The 19,133-nt window shown below is 35.4% G+C and overlaps 1 protein-coding gene across 1 annotated transcript; it reads left to right on the top strand.

The window, feature by feature from the left end:
* Positions 1–139: 139 nt before the first annotated feature.
* Positions 140–13,924, top strand: LOC114294804 (putative threonine aspartase). Its single transcript, XM_028238943.2, is given in 12 exon segments — positions 140–340; positions 1,914–1,964; positions 8,903–8,924; positions 8,927–9,016; positions 9,171–9,255; positions 9,800–9,881; positions 10,034–10,163; positions 11,522–11,685; positions 12,276–12,439; positions 12,789–12,912; positions 12,991–13,095; positions 13,652–13,924. Coding segments are annotated over 12 exon segments (1,254 nt in total). The 5' UTR covers positions 140–193; the 3' UTR covers positions 13,742–13,924.
* The last annotated feature ends 5,209 nt before the right edge of the window (positions 13,925–19,133 follow it).

Consider the following 19,133-nt stretch of genomic DNA (forward strand, 5'->3'; position numbering starts at 1 on the left):
CTGCCACATCACTAGTGGTGCTTTTAGACACCACTTTTAGTGGTCTCAAGCATTATTGTAATATATATAAAAGATCTGAACCTGGGTCCCACAACGGCTTTGACAATAGTGATATGTCTTTTTGCTAACAACACACTACTAAAATACTCTTTTCACAACCTACAGCTCCTATCCGAATCCTCACCAAAATTCCATGGCGGAGGAGGATGTCCCTGATCAGAACCCTAGGTTCTTCGTGGCGGTGCACGTCGGTGCAGGATTTCACGCGCCGTCGAACGAGAAAGCTCTCAGGTCCGCCATGAAACGTGCCTGCCTCGCTGCGGCTTCTGTTCTTCGCAAGGTATTTCCTTCGGATCTCTCTTTCCCTCCGTTTGGTTACCGAGAATCTTGAGGAAAATAAAGGAAAGGAAATTTAAACTAGAATATCTTGAATCTATGTATTATGTCGTTTTTTTTGAATTCTGAACATTTTCTAACTATTTTCAGTTGAAAAGGTAGTGTTTGGTTTACTGGAATAGAATATGATCATTTCATCACAATGTCCATTCTCACATTTGGTTTGCTAAAAAATGATGGAAAATGCATGTTTGCTAAAAAATGATGGAAAATGCATTGTAAATATAATCATCATTCACCATTGTAAGTGTGAATGGTCATTTCATACAGATTGGCCCTGTTTGGTGGAGTTTTTTTTAAGTTAAAAGCTGATAATTAAAAAGTAGAAACTAAAAGCATGTCTACCCCACTTTCAAATAATCAGCTTTTTTTTTTTAACCTATCTAAGCTGTTTCAGCTATAAGTTGAAACTGCATCAAACAGGCACAGACTCCCAGATCAAAATAAGTTATAATCACCCCCAAAGCTGTAACAAACAGTCTCATTATATAGATTGATCATTCCATTTTATTCTACTAGGTATTTGCATATTGATGGAGGGCCTGCTCTCAGAAGTGTGTTAGCAGAGAGAGAGAAAGAGAGAGTCTTCATGTTTGGATGGCCCTTTTAAAGTTTATGAGTACGGATTGCCATTATTCTTCTCTTTTTTCTTTTTTTCTTTTTTTCTTTTTTTCAAGTCGTATGCCATTTTCTGTGCTTCCTAGATGTATTATAGAAGTAGAGTCCTTGTTATTCTGGAGCATGACCACTGAATATGACTGAAAATTTGTTTTGGATATTATGGTGGGATGGTATAATTTGATCTATGATTTGGAAAACACAAGACAATGCAGGCTTGGACAAGGATGGTGACCATTGTCGGACATGAAAAATCTTTTGAACATTAGCAGTCTTGAATGTGGAAAATTAAAGATCATGTGCTGTTGGAATCCAAGGATAATGGAGAAGACTAAGAGAAACAATAGCTCAACAATGTGGTTTGGCAGTAGGCCTAGATTCATGGTTAAACTAGCAAAATGATGAATTTAGGGTAAATCTTGAATTACAACGTAGAAAACCGTTTTCTTGGTAACCTAGTGAAACCCACTGATATTTCTCTTACTTGTAATGCGGCCTGCCTTCACTTCTATCATTGCATCTCTTACCAATTCATAATGGCATTGTTAAAAAATGTCTCCAATTTGCGAGCCTTGGGAGTTCTTTTTAAGTCGGTTAGAAATAGAAGCCATGAAGTTTTTAGAAGAGACTCCTGAAAACACCTTACCATACCAAAGGCTAAGTTGTTTTGCTTCTTCCTTGTTACCTCTTTCCATGCGTTGTATACTTGATAACCCTCCAAGGTGGCCTTAACAGATAAATTATTGCCTGTATCTAGAGGGAGAAGCACTGTTGGAGATGTTGCTATATCAATCTTAACACCGAATATAAAGAATATTAAAGTTAGTTATGTGGTTGTTTTGTGATTTTGTTTTTGAACATACACCCTTTAATGCACTTGTTTGTTTGCTATGTTTTAGGGTCCTGGTGGGTGTATAGATGCTGTTTCAGCTGCAATACAAGTCTTGGAGGTATGCGCTGCTTGTTTCTTTGTGTGTGTGTGTGTGTGTGTGTGTGAGAGAGAGAGAGAGAGAGAGAGAGAGAGAGCCTGTGTATAATGGATTCTACTGTGTTTATGTTGCCACGCTGTACTTCAAGGCATTAAAGATTTACTTTGTGTTGGATGTTGATTGTCTTGAGTAAGTTACAATGTTGAATCTATAGAAATTTGGAGCATTCAAATAATCGTTAGTGGTGGAAAATAGAACTTTTCATTCTAAATGAACTAGAAGGATGTCATGCACTATGGGCATGAACTTATCTCAATGTATGATTTTTGAAATTTATTTTTTAATGAATTATTGTAACTGTCTTCATTGATTTATATTTTTATCCTCAACTCATTTGGAAAAAAAAAATTCTTATACAAATGAATTAATCAGTTTCCTTAGTACTTTTTTGGAAATAAAAAAATATAACGTCTTCGGAAGTAGGCTTTACCGAATGGGATGTTGCTTTAATATAACAATATAGATTAGAATGAGGGTTAAGAGGATTTTCTTGGATGCTGCTCAGCAATTTCCATATTGCTAGATTTGCTTTACCATGCAGGGGTAGGTTCACTAAAAGAAATTTTTTAGAACACTCATATTTTGAAGCTAGAAAAAATTATGGATCTTAATGAACCTTTAAACTTAAGAGAATTTGAAAAACAAAAGCTACTCTATATTTATTTTCAAAGAGATTTAAATTTGAAAAAAATAAATTAGTTCCTCTTCATCAGTCACAACCCCAGGCTATGCCTCGTAACTACATTGTGCTTGGCAATGGTTCATCTGCACATCAATGATCCTTATTGTTTTTTTTTTACTTCAAGAACAATCCGCCCTTAGAAAACAGTAAAAGGAAAGCATAACTTAGAACAAAAATTAACTTGATTTTCTTTTCTTGGCTATTTGTTTTCCACGATCTTTTGTCTAAGTCCAAATCAATAGAGGATGATATGTTGCTGTAGGGCTTCTTTTTGAATCTCTGTTGGAATTATATGCCTCTAAGGTCCTTTTCTTCCTCTTCCTTTCCAAACTATTGTATTTAGACCTCAGAGTTGTCTTATAGTGATTATGTATTGTTGCATTAACTTGTCTGCTAGACAAAAATGTTTATCCAAGTCATCCTGAGCTTAGCATGAATCAAGATTGCTGCTTCAGAAATGCTGCTGTCCCTGTTAGAATCTTTTATTGCTACTATATTGGTGACTTAATGCAGTCAACAAGTAGTTGTGTGGAGTTGATATTAAAATAGAATGGCCCCTAGTGCTCACATGAAGATTGCGTAATGAAGGCTCATCATAATGCCACTTTGATTGGCAGATAACAGTTAGCAACCATGATCAAGATGACTTACTAGAAATAAGATTTGATTTTGGAAGCAACATATAACTGAGACATTTCTTATTTGATGAGATGCATAGAGCCCAAAATACTTTATACATTTTTTGGTGGGGAGAGTGGGTTGGGTTTGTGGATGGGAGTTTTAAACACTCTACTAGTGCAACAATGCAACCAATCCAATCTTTTGCATGTCACTTGATTGGAAAACTAATCTGTTGTCAAGCTACAAGGTTGAAAAGTAATAGTAGTGGGTGGTATGAAGAATTCTTTATTTCTTTTGTATAAGATGCTTACATGCAACTTGGATTACGTGGAAAAAAAGAGTAAGAAATTTTACATGGACTCTAAAGTCATGTCAAGAGTTAATTGAAACTCATGCATTGTTCTTTTCTTTAGTATTTTGTGAAATTTTTGGTCTTGTATATGGTAGATGGAATTACACATTTGAAACTATAGGATAGTTCAAGGACATTTTAGCTGTGCAATAATTGGTTTGGATGAACATATGTTAGTGGTCCATGGGCTGTCTGGGCTCATTGGATTGGTTCAAACTTAAGGGGACAAATACAATGCCTTGGGGGGATGGTTGGGCTTTGATGTTGTAGGGTTGTTGGTGATAACAAACGTAATATTTTTTATATTGAATTGAATAATCAAAGGGATTAAATACAATATATATACTAAACTAACAAATTCCTAATACCCTAATTATAAGAGGAAGACTAGACTACCCTTAAGAAAGATAGAGAATAACATACATATAAAACAAATATAAAATGCATATTCACACACCCCCCCTCCCCTTGAAACTGAGGATATGAGTGCAGAAAGTATCGAAAGTTTGCCAAGAAGAAAATGAAAACGAGCAGCAGTGTGAGTCTTCGTAAAAAAATGGGTCAACTGAAGAGATGAGGGAGCAAAAGAGAGAGTGATAGTGCCAGCCTGAAGATGCTGTTGAACAAAGTGACAATCTATCTCAATATGGTTTGTACGCTCATGGAAAACAGAATTATGGGCAATTTGTTCAGCACTGTGATTATCACAATACAACGGAGTCAGGAAAGAGATAGAAACACCCATATCGGAAAAAAGCTAACGAAGCTAAACTATCTCAGAAGTAACATGAGCCATGACACAGTATTCAGCCTCAGCAATGGAGCGAGCAACAACAGACTATTTCTTACTTTTCCAAGTGATAAGAGAGTCACCTAGAAAGACACATAGGCTAGAAGTAGATTTGCAATCAGAGATGTCACCAGTCCAATCAGCATCAACATAGGCACGAAGAGCCAAGTCCGGAGAGGAAGACAACACGAGATACTGCAACAAAGTACCACGAAGGTAGCGAAGAGTACGGAGCAAGGTAACTTAATTTGTGGAACAAGAAGCAGAAACAAACTGACTGAGTATGTGCACAACATAAGAAATGTCAGGACGAGTAATAATGAGATAAACTAGATACCCAACCAACTCACGATATATAGTGGGATCCTCAAGAGAAACTCCATTAGATGCAAAAAACTTGGCATGAAACTCAATAGGAGTGTCAATCGTTTTGTCATTAGTGAGATTGGCAAGGATATCCCGAGCATACTTAGTCTGAGACAAAAGATACCTAGTAGGAGAAGTAGCAACCTCAATACTAAGAAAATACTGAAGAGACCCCGAATCCTTCATCTCAAACTCCCGAAACAACTGATGCTTAACCTCTTGAATAGTGCCAAAATCAGAGACAGTGATGATCATATCATCCACATATAAGAGAAGGAGAACAAGGCTACTAGAAGTACAACGAACAAATAGAGCTCAATCATGAAGACTGGGACGAAATCCAAGCTGAAGGGCAACAGAGTGAAAACGCTCATACCAAGCATGAGGAGACTGCTTGAGACCATAGAGAGCACGACGAAGACGACAAACTACATGGGGAGGGTGAGAGAGGCCAGGTGGAGGATGCATATATATTTCTTCAACAAGACACCCAAAAAACAAAAACATTCTTAACATCTAACTGAAACAAAGGCCATAGATGCGCGACAACAAAAGAGATAATTTTGCGAACAATAGTCATCTTGGCAATAGGAGCAAAAGTCTCATCGTATTCAATCCCATATTCCTAAGAAAATCCCTGGACAACCAAACAAGCTTTGTACCTTTACAAAAAACCATCAGAAAAATTTTTGACCGTATAGACCCATTTACATCCCACAATATTCTTGTTAGCAGGTAATGGAACCAAATCTCAAGTCTGAGTCTTAGTCTTAGCCAAAGTAGTTAACTCCTCATTCATGGCAACAATCCAATTCAGATCATGACAGGCTTCCTTGTAGGACTTGAGCTTAAAGTAAGTATGAAGAGAAGAAAGAAAAAACTGATAGGAAGGGGAGAAACATGTATTACCAAAACCAAGTTTGTTTGGAGGATGTCGGTCTTGCTTGGGAAAATGATGTGTAGGAGGAGCGAGATCCATAGATCTAGTGGGAGGGGTGGTAGAACTAGCAGCAGGAGGCTCGTAAGTGCTTTGCGACGCTTGTAAACAAAAAGAGGAACAGGGGCAATAGGAGCTGGGGAGAGATCAGGAGTGCTAGTAGGAGACAAAGTAGACACATCAAGATTAGAAACAAACTCATCGGGAGGAACATTAGACGGAAATGGATCAAAATGAACCAATTCATCCTTGACAATGGGGATAGGTGAGGAAGGGATAGTGTAGTAAGGTAGTTTTTCTGAAAAGGTGACATGCCTAAACACATATAGCTTTTTGCTGACAAGATATAACACTGATAACCTTTTTGATTAATGCCATACCCTAAAAACACGCATATGATACAACGAGAACTAAGCTTGGAGCATTCCCGTTTGGGAAGGAGAACAAAACATGCACAACCGAAAACACAAAGAAGAGAGTAAATGGGAATAGTGCCAAGAAGACGCTCATATAGAGATGAATCTGAGAGGAGGAATAGGCATCCGATTGAGAAAATATGCAGCAATGAGCACAGCTTCTTCCCAAAACACAGAGGGGACAAAAGACGAAAGCAACAAGAGCGAGCTATATCAAGGAGATGCTGAGGTTTGCGTTCAGCGCGACCATTTTGCGAGCAGTGTCAGAACAGAAAGACTAATGAATAGTACCATTAGCAGCTAAAAACTTTGTAAACTTAGACAAATAATATTCACCCCCAAATCAAAATGAAGAATTTTAATGGTGGTAGAAAACTGAGTGCAAACCATGGAGTTGGAATATATTTTGTAAAAATTAGATTTGCGTGTTATCAAATATACCCATGTAAACCTACTGTAATCATCAACAAAAAAAAAACATAATATGTCGAACCCCCTTTTGTAATGATAGGGGAAGGTCCCCAAACATCAGTGTGAACCAAGTCAAAAGGAGAAGAAAAAATAAAACTACTTTTATTAAGGAAGAGCGGACGTTTTAGCCAATTTACAACCACTACACTTAGAAATATCAGAAATAGGGAAATTGCCTAAATATCTAGACTTAACTAACAACTTCAAACGGTCACTCAACAAATGGCCTAACCTAGAATGCCAAATATAGAATAAGGAGGATTTATTGTTTAAACAAAAAGAAGATAAAGGAGTAGAAGACACTTTCAGAGGAACATGCAAGCTTTTCAAAATACATAGTTCGCCAACTCTATGCCTGATCCCAATTTGCCTCTTGGAGACTTGATCCTGCACAACACAATAAGAAGAAGAGAAAATAATATCAAAATCGGAATCAAATAATTGACTAATAGAGATAAGATTGACAGAGAGATGAGGCATATAAAAGACATGAGAAATAAATAAATGGGGAGAGGAAATGAAACCAATAGATCGAACACTCATGGAAGAATCATTAGCTGTGGCAATATTAATAGGAGAAGAGGGAGAAACACAATGACTAAGAAGAAATGCAATAGGAGTCGTATGATTTAAATAACCAAAATAAAAAATCCACGAAGTGGGTACACTATTTGAGGAGGATGAATTAGGCAAACCTGACTGAGTGGGAGTCATAGCAGAGGCCTGAGATGAGAGATTCGAATTGGTCACCATGAAAGACTTAAACTGCTCAAATATAGACTGCATAGGATTAGACGCGGGAGTAGCATGGGCATCAGAAGCAGCATGACGAGATGGTTGTTGATGAGATGAGGATGATGCATGAGGGGGTCGATGACTTTTGGGTTGCAAAAGCTTAGGACAAGCATGCTTCCTTTTGTCCCTTCGGCTCTCCAACTTGCTGACTTCTTCACCAAAAGGATGCGGGAGTAGCATGGGCATCAGGAGCAGTCTGGCTCTATCTCGCTTTCTTTTGTCCCTTCGGTTTTCCAGCTTGCTGACTTCTTCACCAAGACTCACACTACTGCTTGTTTTCGGTTTATTCTTGACAAACTCTCCTTGTTTTCAAGTAACACACCTTGAGTTTGAGCGGGGGTGTGAGAATATAATCGTATATATTATAGTTCTGATTGTGTATATATTAGGCATGGTTGTGATTGTGTATATATTAGGTATGGTTGTGATTGTGAATCTTGTATTTCCCTTTTGGTTTAGGTGTTAGGGTTATATAAACTAAGGTCTTGATGTAATTGAAACACAATTGAATATACAATATTCTTAAAAAACTTACAGACATTTTTTCAAAATAGTTGAAGAATAACAGTACTGAAAATAACAATCAACCTAAACAATATGCAATATCAATCAGCCCAAATAATGCTCAGACCATCAATCAGCCCAAAGAAAAATATTGTGCACTAATATTAAGCAAATCAGAGTACCCAACAATGCAAAGCAACCAGATAATGAACAGCGAGTTTCAACCCGGGAGAAGGCAGAAACAGAGGTTGTGGTGTCAGAGAAAAAGCAAAAGCAAAAGCAGGAGGTCCGACTGATACGCACAGCAACCCGACTGAACCAGATGAGTCGAAAGTGGCTGAAGAGGACTTGCGTAAGAGCTGCAGGTTGTGAAGGGCTTGAACCACTCGCCTAAAGGTTGCAATGGCTGGAGAAGAACAACACGACAGCTTCACAGGTGGTTGGAAGACCTTTTCGTGAGAGCTGCGAAAGTCAAGATAGCTGAAACAAAAGCTACGATGCCTAGAACAGATGTTCCAGAAGGGTTCACAGGTTGTATGTGAGAAGAGAACACCTGCGAAGGACGTATGCAAAAGGAGAAGACAACAAACGACAAACGAGAGATGGCTACATCAACGTGCTAAGTCTGGTGCTGTAACGTAGCTCTGATACCATGATAACAAACGTAATACTCTCTATATTGAATTGAATAATCAAAGGGACTAAATACAATACATATACATATACTAAACTAACAAAACCCTAATGCCCTAATTACAAGAGGAAGACCCTTAAGAAAGATAGAGAATAACATAAATATAAAACAAATATAAAATACCTATAAGATATGGCTCTAGAACATTCCTCCTATCTGTTTGATGTGGAAAGAGCCATTTCATGCAGTGGAAATTATTTGTAGTGTTTCTCCTCTTAGTTCTATCTAGCTATTATGAATTTCATTATTGATCAAGTTTGTTTCTTTAAAGGATGATCCAAGCACAAATGCTGGGCAAATTTGACTGAAGATGGCCATGTGGAATGTGATGCCAGTATCATGGATGGTGATTCTGGGGCATTTGGGGCTGTTGGAGCAGTGCCAGGTATTCCTGAAGTATAATTGGTGGAAACCATACTCTAAATAAGTACTTTTTATGTTGTGAGCTGCAATTTCTTCTGTCCTTTGGCTTTGATGATGTTATAGAGCTTTCATTTTCATTTTATGCTCTTCATTTCTGTGAAGTTAATAATTAGCAGGTGTCCGGAATGGTATCCAAATTACTGCTTTGTTGGCCAAGGAACAAATTTTGGGGTCAACACTGCTGGGTCGAATACCTCCCATGTATGATTACACTTGTGTTTATCTTTGAATTTTGATATACAAATTACCTCTTTCTGGCGGCATTGTCACAGTACTTATTATTTATTTCTTTTGCATCTCAATTTATATTTCTTATTGTATATCATGTCCATGAGTTAGAAGTTAGGGATTTTTCATTGGGAATTATGAGTCGTGTAACATTATTTTGTTAGAGATGTTATGTAATGCACACTGTGTGAATAGTGAATATGAATCCGCCTTCTACACATGTTAGTGCTTGTAAAACTCAAATCAAGTGAAACCATGAAGGGTAATGGGTGAAATTAGTTACAATGATTGGTCTTTAATTCAAAATTTGAAAGAAATGATTTATTGAGTCCATTCCAAGTTTCTGATAAATTAGTTTCTTACTTCAACATCATGCCAAATTGGATTTCCTCTTTTTCTTGGCTACACCGGTGATCCTTGGTGAGGAGTTAGTGCATCTCACTAGGGCATGCCATTTGTTGTTATCCCTCGGATTTTTTTTTTTTCTTTCTTATGAAGCATTTTTTGTGTTTCCTAGCTTCTTGGTTGGTGAAGGTGCACGTATGTGGGCAAAATCCAAGGGTATTCCTTTGCCGGCAAGTATACCAGAGGCTAATGAGGTAAACTCTTCTAGTTTTCTGTTGTATCTGTCTAAATTTCCATTTCCCTATATAATATTTTTTCTTGAATATGTTGATTTTAAATTTCTTTAGTAATCTGTTCTTTATTCTGGAATTGGTTATCATACTTGCTGTGCATCTTTTGGAAACAGTGGCTGGTTACAGAGAGGGCAAAAAGACAGTGGGAAAAATACAAATCAATGCTTGATGATGCAAAAGCCATGAAAGCAGAAATTGATGGAGAACTTTCTTCTAGCACTCAAGAGAATGCTGTTGTATCAGGTACTCCATGCCATTTAGATTTTAAGCAGAACACTCCCATACCTCCCAAAGCTGGGAATAATTAAGTGGTGTACCATAACTGAACGTGTCAATTACTTGTTTCATGATAAATATGTTTGAGAGATAAGGATGTTCATGCTAAATATGTCAATTTAATTTTTTTTTGGGTATCCACAACCATGTGGTGTACCATAGCTCACTTTACCCCCCCTCAACTCGTTACGGTTGACTTTATCCCCTTAAACTAAAATTGTAACACTTAACTTAACCGCCCCTTATCTATTTTTTTTCCTTCTCAATTTGGTCCTCAATTACGAAAATACCCTTTCAACTATAGGGGTAAATTAGACTTTACCCCCTTCAACTATCACTCAATATCACTCTACACCCCTCAACTAAAAAATTTTATACTTTGTTTGGTTTTTAATCTCAATTACAGTTTTTGAGTTTTTTTGTGGTTTTTGTGTTTTTTTTTTTTTTTTTTGGTCTTTAGTAAAACTTTTTTTTTCATATTTTAGTAAAAAAAAAAAATTAAAATTTTAAATGCACCTAAAAAGAAAAATATTTGTAAGGAAATCTATAGAAGTTTACTAAAGACGGAAAAAAAAAATGAAAAACAAAAAAAAAAACTGGTATGTTAATGCATTTTCATCTTTAATGAACTTTTTTTAGATGTATCTAGATTAGATGTACTTAAAAAGTAAAAGAGAAAAAAAAGAGACCAAAATATGAAAAGTCTCATTGAAGACCAAAAAAAATATGAAAAATAAAAAGCTCAAAAACAATTTTTAAGTACTTAACCAAACAAATTGATGATGCCATTTTAGGCATTTGATTAGAGATGTCATGTGCAAATCACATGTCAAATTTTCATTTATAAAAGAAACAAATTGTTTACATTGATACAAATTTGTAAATCAATGTGACAAATGTAGCATTTTTTAGTTGAAGGGTAAAGTGATATTAGGTGATACTAGTTCAAGAGGGTAAAGTTAATTCATCCCATAGATAAAAGGGTGTTTTCATCATAAAGGTTTAGATTGAAAAAGAATTAGTAGATGAGGGGGGTTAAGTGTTACAATATTTAGTTCAGGGGGTAAAGTGATACGGGACAATAGTTGAGGGGGGTAAAGTGTAATTTACCCTTGCTGAATATGTCAATTAGTTGTTTCATGAAAATATGTTTTGAGAGAAAAGGATGTTCACGCTAAATATGTCAATTGGTTTTTTTTATTCACAACTAAATATGTTACAATGATAAGTACGTCAATTACTCTCTCTCTCTATTTTATGGTTGGGCTGTTTTGTTAAAGTTTGTTTTGAATTTATGAATGTTTTTGCATGTGTTCCACAAACAGAAGTTCTACCATGTGATCATTTGAAGACAAATGGGGATCATGGTCAGTTATGTACATTGAATGTGCCAGAAGATGACTGCATTATGGACACTGTTGGGGTTATTTGTGTTGACACTGAAGGACATATAGCATCTGGAGCTTCAAGTGGTGGCATTGCACTGAAGGTGATTATCTGCTTTGTTTTTGTGGCATTTTCTTGTTATATATGCAAAGAGTTTCTATATTATTCGTCTCAACTCCTTAAATTGTATCATTATTTTTCTACTGTTTTTATTTAATTAACCCAAGTGTGGCAATGGTGGTCAAATTGGTGTCCTGTGGGAGGAGTTGACTGGTGGCCATTGACAGTTTGGTGGGGGCTTTGGTGTATGAAGTTGTGTGTGTGTGTGAAAGAGAGAGAGAAGGGGGAGTCAGAGGCTTTGATTTAAAAAAAAATAAAAAATTCAGTTTCTCTGTGACATTTTGTCTTCCCAAGTTCCCAACAACCACGCAGAAGAAATGCTTTTCTTGGTAGTGAATGAAACCTTGAAGTGGTTATTGGGTAGCCAGTTCATCTGATGAAGTTAACCAAGTTTGTAAGGCCTAATTGGCATCATTTTCATTTTCAATGCTTTTCTGGCTTGTCTTTTATTTAGATTCGATGCCTCTGTTAATCACAATTCATACCTAAAAGTTGAAATTTGCATGACATTATTTCTAAAATGGATCATTATTCAGTTAAAGTGGAAATTTATTCTTCAAATATTTTTAACAGAGAAGTGGACGTGTGGGATTAGCAGCAATGTATGGCTCTGGTTGTTGGGCATCCTTAAAAGGTCCGTTTGGGGCTCCATTTATAGTTGGTTGTTGCGTTAGTGGTGCTGGAGAGTATTTAATGAAAGGATTTGCTGCTCGGGAGTGCTGTGTCTCATCATCACTGTATGTATCCTCGTTGTTCAAAAATGTTATTTTATTTTATTTTGGGAAGTATAACTAACGGAATTAAAAAAGAAAAAAAGAAAATTGTATCTTAGAAACGTGCAATTTTAATTTATCTTTTACTATAAGGAACATTATATTTTCTTGGTATGAGGCCAGTTTAACACCGGGATATTTTTGTGAATGTCTTCATGTTCTTCTGATTTTTGTTTAGTTTAGTGCTTTCTTCTATGTATTTCGCTTTCATTATTTGTTTTTGTGTTAAACCTACAAAAATCATGTTCTTTGTTTGCATTTATGTATACCCCCAGCTTGTGAATCTAACATGGTTATTATTTTTGTTGCACAGGTCGCAGGTAGGTCCGGGCTCTGCTTGCATGAAAATTTTACGCTCTGTTATGCAAGATAGTAGCCAACACAGTACTGATAAAAGTGCTGGAACTTTAGTTGTTCAAGCCGAGGCTCCTATAACAGTGAGAGCTCCCAACCCTCAACCTTAATGGTTTTTTAAAGGAAAAAAAAGACTTATTATTTGTTTGTTTCCTATTTAGCTTCCAGGGACTTCACCTAAGCTGAAAGCTATAGAGATTGCAGCAGCCTACACTTCCCTGTCTTTTGGAATAGGTTATTTTGGAAGCTCTATGGAGCGGCCCAAGGTACTATAATCTGTTCCAAGTAATATTTCAAAGCCATTATTTTGCATGTGAATTTTCTTCTTTAATTGATATATTTAGATTAGATTTTAAGATCACGGTGAGTTCAGTCGATCCCTGCAGATGACATTTAATGGTGAATCATCTCATTGAGAGGAAACCAATACGTTGTGTATTAATTAGGTGTGACGTGTTTGTTACCATTTACTATATATGATGATTTCTTGTTTTGTAATTGAACAAATATTTGCATATCATAAACTGACTGGAAGAGATTTGCATTTCACATTTGAATTGTGCATTTCGTATCAGTCATAATTGTAATGGTGACGTTTAACAGTTTGTAGTTTGTCCTGTTTAGTTCTTCCTTTTTTTGCCTTTTCGTGTCCGTATCATGTTATAATATGCTGGTTTACATTTATCAATTTTTGTGCTGATTACATGAAACGAGGCAAGCATGCCGCAATTCAAACCTAGTTATGTGTTTAATTTTTCACTTAATTATCTGTTTAATTTTTTACTTATACAAAACTTGTTTTCTTCATCTGCTTTTATGCAGGTCACAATTCTTAGGACTGGAAAACAGCAAAATAGGACCGGCATCAACCAATTTGCGGCACAAATTGATATTAGTGAAAGTAAAGGATAAAATATCGTGTGGGCTAAGATTTTGATAAGAAATTTAAAATTTGGAAGTAAATCAAACTGGTTTATCTATTTTCTTCTTTCAAGTGACTTGTCATGTTTCAAATGGTTAGTAAGCCAAACCTAAGACCTGAAAGATGTTCATTTTTGCTCATGAGAGAGATCAGCACAACTATTTCATGGACCATTCTCCCGCAACATGATAATGGGCTTGTTTGGTGTAGAAAGTAGAAAATGTGTGAAGCTTCTTTCATTGGGCTTCGATGAGTGGGCCAATAGGCTTCCTCTATGGGCTTGTGGCCTAGCCTCCAGGCTTAGCCCAAGATTTGAGTCTTTAAGTAATTTTTCAACCTTTTTTTTTTATTTTTATATATATATCTTTTTTATGGACTGGGCTGAGCTGGATTTCAAATTTAAGGCCCAATCTCACTTGTGCTGGCATGTCCAGGATTTGGCCCTTATTTGAGTAAAAGCCAAATGAGCTTGGGCCAGGTTGGGTTTCAAGTTTAAGGCCTAATTCTAGGCTCTGTCTAACTTGGGCTGGCTTGTCCAGGATTTGGTCTTTGTTTGAGTAAAATCCCAATGAGCTTGGGCCAGGTTGGGTTTCAAATTCAAGGCCTAGTCTCACTTGGGCTAGCCAGTCTAGGATTTGGGCTTTGTTTAGGTAAAAGCCCAATGAGCTTGGGCTAGGTTGGGTTTCAATTTCAAGGCCCAATTCTAGGCCCAGTCTCATTCAGCCAACATGTACTGGATTGTGCTTGGTTTAGGTAAAAGGCCAACGAGCTTGGCCCTGATTGAGTTTCAAATTCAAGGCCCAATTCCAATCCAGTCTCACTTGGGCTGGCCTGTTCAGAATTTGGGCCTTGTTTGGGTAAAAGCCCAACAAGTTTGGGCCGGATTGGGTTTCAAAGACAAAAAAACTGCATGTCATTCTCTTTGATCTTTCTCATAATTTTTAAAAGGGTGTTCGGGTGAATAGTCCAATTTATTATTTTCGTTGCCCAAAAGTCCAAGCGTTAATTTCTCATGTTCATATGGAAAAGACTGTGTGAAATTACCAAAATACCCCTACATACATATATCATTACACATGGATGATTTGCATCACTCACTCTCTTAACCTCTTCAAACCCTAAATCCTCTCTCTCTCTCTCTCTCTCTCTCTCTGTTCTTCCTCTCTCTTTCTTATCTTCGATCTATCAGGGCCACTATGATAGTTTGGTCCACTTTCGATTCCAGCATCGCCATCCTAGTGGTTTCATTACGGTGGTTCCGAGCTGTGCAGGATTGCTTTAGCACACTATTGCTACATACGCTGGTGATCCGCCGTGACCCAACGAGTTTTACTTGTGCCGGGATGAGGAGGACGGCGACAGATCTTCATCTGCGAATCTCTTTGAGGCGAGATGGTGGGCGATGAGTTCAGAGAGGAGGTCAACGAGGCAGTGGTCATCGCCTCCGGAGGGGTTATGGTAGCAAAATGGGAAAGGGTTAGGGTTTTTTTAGAGTTGAATTTTATATAACATGTGTTAGTGTATTAAATCTTAGATCCTTGCAATCTTCTCTCTCTCTCAAGAACTCTGGCGACAAAGCTCGTGCTAAATCTCAGATATGAGATCTCTGTGTGTGTGTGTGTGTGTGTGTATAAATATGTGTTTATATCTCAAATCTAGGGTTTTACATTGTTTGTGTGTGTGTGTGTGTGTAGATATAGATACGTGAAGATTTGAAAATGTGTTAAGTTCAAATTTTTCTCTTCTATCTCTGTTGCTCTTGTTGAAGGCTCAGATATGTGTTCAAGGCTCATATCTGGAAAGTCTTCTTGATGATAATGATGGTGATGATGAACATTTTCTAGAATTTTGAATAGATAGCATTCATGGATCTTTCTCTAGGGGTTTTTTTTTTTTTAAAAAAAAAAAAGAACAAACAAAATTTGTTTGGTAGATCTGTTCTAGATTTATTTATTTTTGTGTAGTTGTTCATGATGATTGTTGTTGCTGAAGATTGTTGTTAATGATGATGGTGATGATGAAACATATTAAACAGATCATCATTTTGGTTTGGATCATTTGGTTTATTTCAATAGATCAAATCTTTTTCCATTATTTGTTAATATTATACAGATGGGTGAAATAGGCTTGAATAGAAGGGAAAAAATTGTAATAGATAACTAAAAAAATTAAACAGATAAATAAAAAAATTGAACAGATAGAAAATAATTTTGAATAGATAAATATAAATTTCAACAAATAAAAATAATTTGAAAAGATAGTTGAAAAGAATAAAAAATTAAACAGATAAGGTAAAAACATTGAACAGATAGGAAAAACCTAAATAGATAGAGAGAAAAAAAAATTGAACAGATGAGAAGAAATTTGAACAGATAGGAAATTTTTTTGAATAGATAATTTTTTTTTGAACAAATAGTCAAAGAAAGTCAACAGGGGTAAAATTGAAAACAAAATATCTTTCAAAACCAATAAAAGGACTTCTTACCAAATTATTTTACAAAAGGTGGATCACCAACAAAAAAATATTCACTAGATCTATTGCCTTAGATACTCTTTAAATTGAATTTATCACTAATTTTCTCCTTTTAAAATTGAGTCTTTGAGATTTATTTAACTCTCTTAAAAATAAGATTTATTTGGTTAGAAGTTTCAAAATTAGTTTTTAATACGAATTTTTTTTGGGTCTTGCCTTTTTTTTTTTCTTTTTTTCTTTTTTTTTTGGTTTCGTAGTCAAATTTTTTTACAATATTATAGTCAATTTTGTGTATATCTTTTACATATGTAGTCAAAAAAATTTACAATATTATAATCAATTTTATTTTTATTTTTTATCGCTATATATATATATATATTTTTATTTTGTTTACTTCTTTTACATACATAATCTAAATGTACTTTGTAAATACATCTAATATAATTTATAGGGTAGAGTTTCACATGTATATATTACTTTATAAGAATATTTTTAAAATTTTAAAATTGTTTTTTTGATTTATATCCATTCAATTTACATATATTTAAAACGTTTAATATTTATTACATTTGTTTTTCATTTCTTCACATTTTATTTATTGTTTATGTATATTTTTTGGATTGCCCATATATATCTAAAACATAACAAATTTTTTGGCATACACTCATGAAAGGGGAACTTATACCGAGCAATGGCTGAGCTAGACCCACACGGAACATGGTGTTAGGCCGAGCTAAGGTTACCTGGAATGTGATGTCATGTTGAGCTGGGCCCACACGAAATGTGGTATCATGCCGAGCTGGGCCCATACGGAAATTGGTGTCTTGTCGAGCTACCTCTAGTCTCGCAATTCTAGGAGCGATAGCAAAACTATGGGGTGGCCTAGCTACTAACGGTTTGGGCTATAAACGGTGAGAAAGAGGTGGTCCGTGGGACCGCGATATGTGACCAAGATAATGAACCGTATGCTCACCCTCGGGCGGCTCCAGGTGATGTCGTTAAGGCTTTGACCGAGCATACTTCCTCTAGAAGACTAGCTTGACTCAACACGGCGTCAAGGTGATCAAAATGATGCTTATGGTTTGCAAGTAATAGCTCTGTCCAGCATTTCACATGGACCAATAACGAGAAGAGAGGAATCCACTCTTGATATGCGTCAATGTCGTTTGGCGGTGCGACAAATACTGTTTGGTAGTTTTGGTCTCTACACGTGTAAGAAATGTATAGGGGAGCACAACCGCCTGTCTAGAAAAAAGACAGCAGAGGTAGTGCGCCTACGATCTCTGAGACTGCATGGCCAGCCTAGAAAAAGAGGCGCACATAGACATTGGGGGTAAGCAACTCTCTCTATCTCTCTCTCTCCACAGTGCTCTGCCTTCTCTTTTTACCAAGAAAGTTGACTTGACTGTCGGAGGGGTTTTCCGGCAAACCCTCTCGTCGGTTAGCTCACTTCTGTTTTGTTTACAGCATGACGAAGTTCTAACGGAGTAAGACGAGCTTGGTAGCAAGGAAATACGAAGCGGGGCGAACATTTCTCCCCCGTAGAACTTGGATAAAATTTTAGAAATTTTTTTTTAAAGTCACTTTCTTTCTATTACACATCAATCAATCATTTTTTTTCTCCTCTTTCTTTCTCAATTGTTTTTTCTCTCACACCCATCTATTCAACTGTAAAAAAATATTAAATCATTTTAAACTCCAAAACAATTTTCAAAATATATAAATCAAACAAATTTTTGAATTTTCTAAACTCTCTCTAAAAAATTATTTTTGAAACAATATCTCAAAACACAAATCAAACAAGAACAAATTTAAAACTTATTAGGTTATAAGTTTTAAAAATTCAAAATTTATTTAATTATGAATTTTAAAAAGAATTTTCAAATGATTGAGTTGAATATAAGTTTATAAACTCAAAACCAAATAAATATTTGAATTTTGAAAAATTTACCAAAACATTTTCAACCAAACACTCGGCACGCTAATAGTTGCTACAGAAATGCAGAGAAGGTACTCCAAATCCAATCCACAAAGCTTTATTTGGGGTATACTATATAAGTACGTTTTTTATCTTTTTATTCTTTTGAATCACATTATCTCTCTAATTTTTTGTATATCTTTTCGAAAGCGCTCTCTCTTCTATAATGACTTCATTTGGAAAGTTGATTATTTTAATTTTTGATTATTTTAGTAGACTAAAATATTTGTATTTAAGAAGAGAGTTGAATTTTTTTATAATTAAATGTGATATTTGTGAAAAAAAATAATTATAAATTTAATGTGACTTTTTATTTTATTAAATATTTTAATCTATTTTATTTTAGGATAAATTACAAATACACCCCCTGAAATTTGCTTAAAATACGAATCGCCCCTTGTGGTTTAGAACATTGCAAATACCTCCCTGTCAGAATTTTTTATTTAACAGAATTAATTGAAAAAGTAAAATTTCTAACTATTCACCTATACAATAATAAAATTATCTGAATTATTAATTGAAATAACATTTTAACATTATTAAAAACTGTTAATTAACTTAATGATTTATCAATAAAATGATCTATTTGTTATAAAATTATAAACCTTAAGGCCCCGTTTGCTTTCAGATGTAGAATGGAGATGATTCATAATGAGAGGATTGTTAGCGAGGGGATTGATAGTGAGGGGATTAAATAAAATTGTGTTTGTTTTGATGATAGTTGTTAGTGTAGGAATTGTTAAATTATTTTTGTATAAAATAATAAAACAAATATAAAAAATATAAAAAATTAAACATTAATGTTTAAAAAAAAATTCCCAATATGTAAAAAATAAAAAATAAATAAAAAAATTTCTAATCCTCTCACTATTTTTTTAATACCATCTCCATTTCCTCCATCTCAATCTCCCTTCCAACTTCCATCTTAATC

The sequence above is a fragment of the Camellia sinensis genome, chromosome 12, assembly GCF_055761805.1.
Source record: "Camellia sinensis isolate YWXY chromosome 12, ASM5576180v1, whole genome shotgun sequence".
Lineage (NCBI taxonomy): Eukaryota > Viridiplantae > Streptophyta > Magnoliopsida > Ericales > Theaceae > Camellia > Camellia sinensis.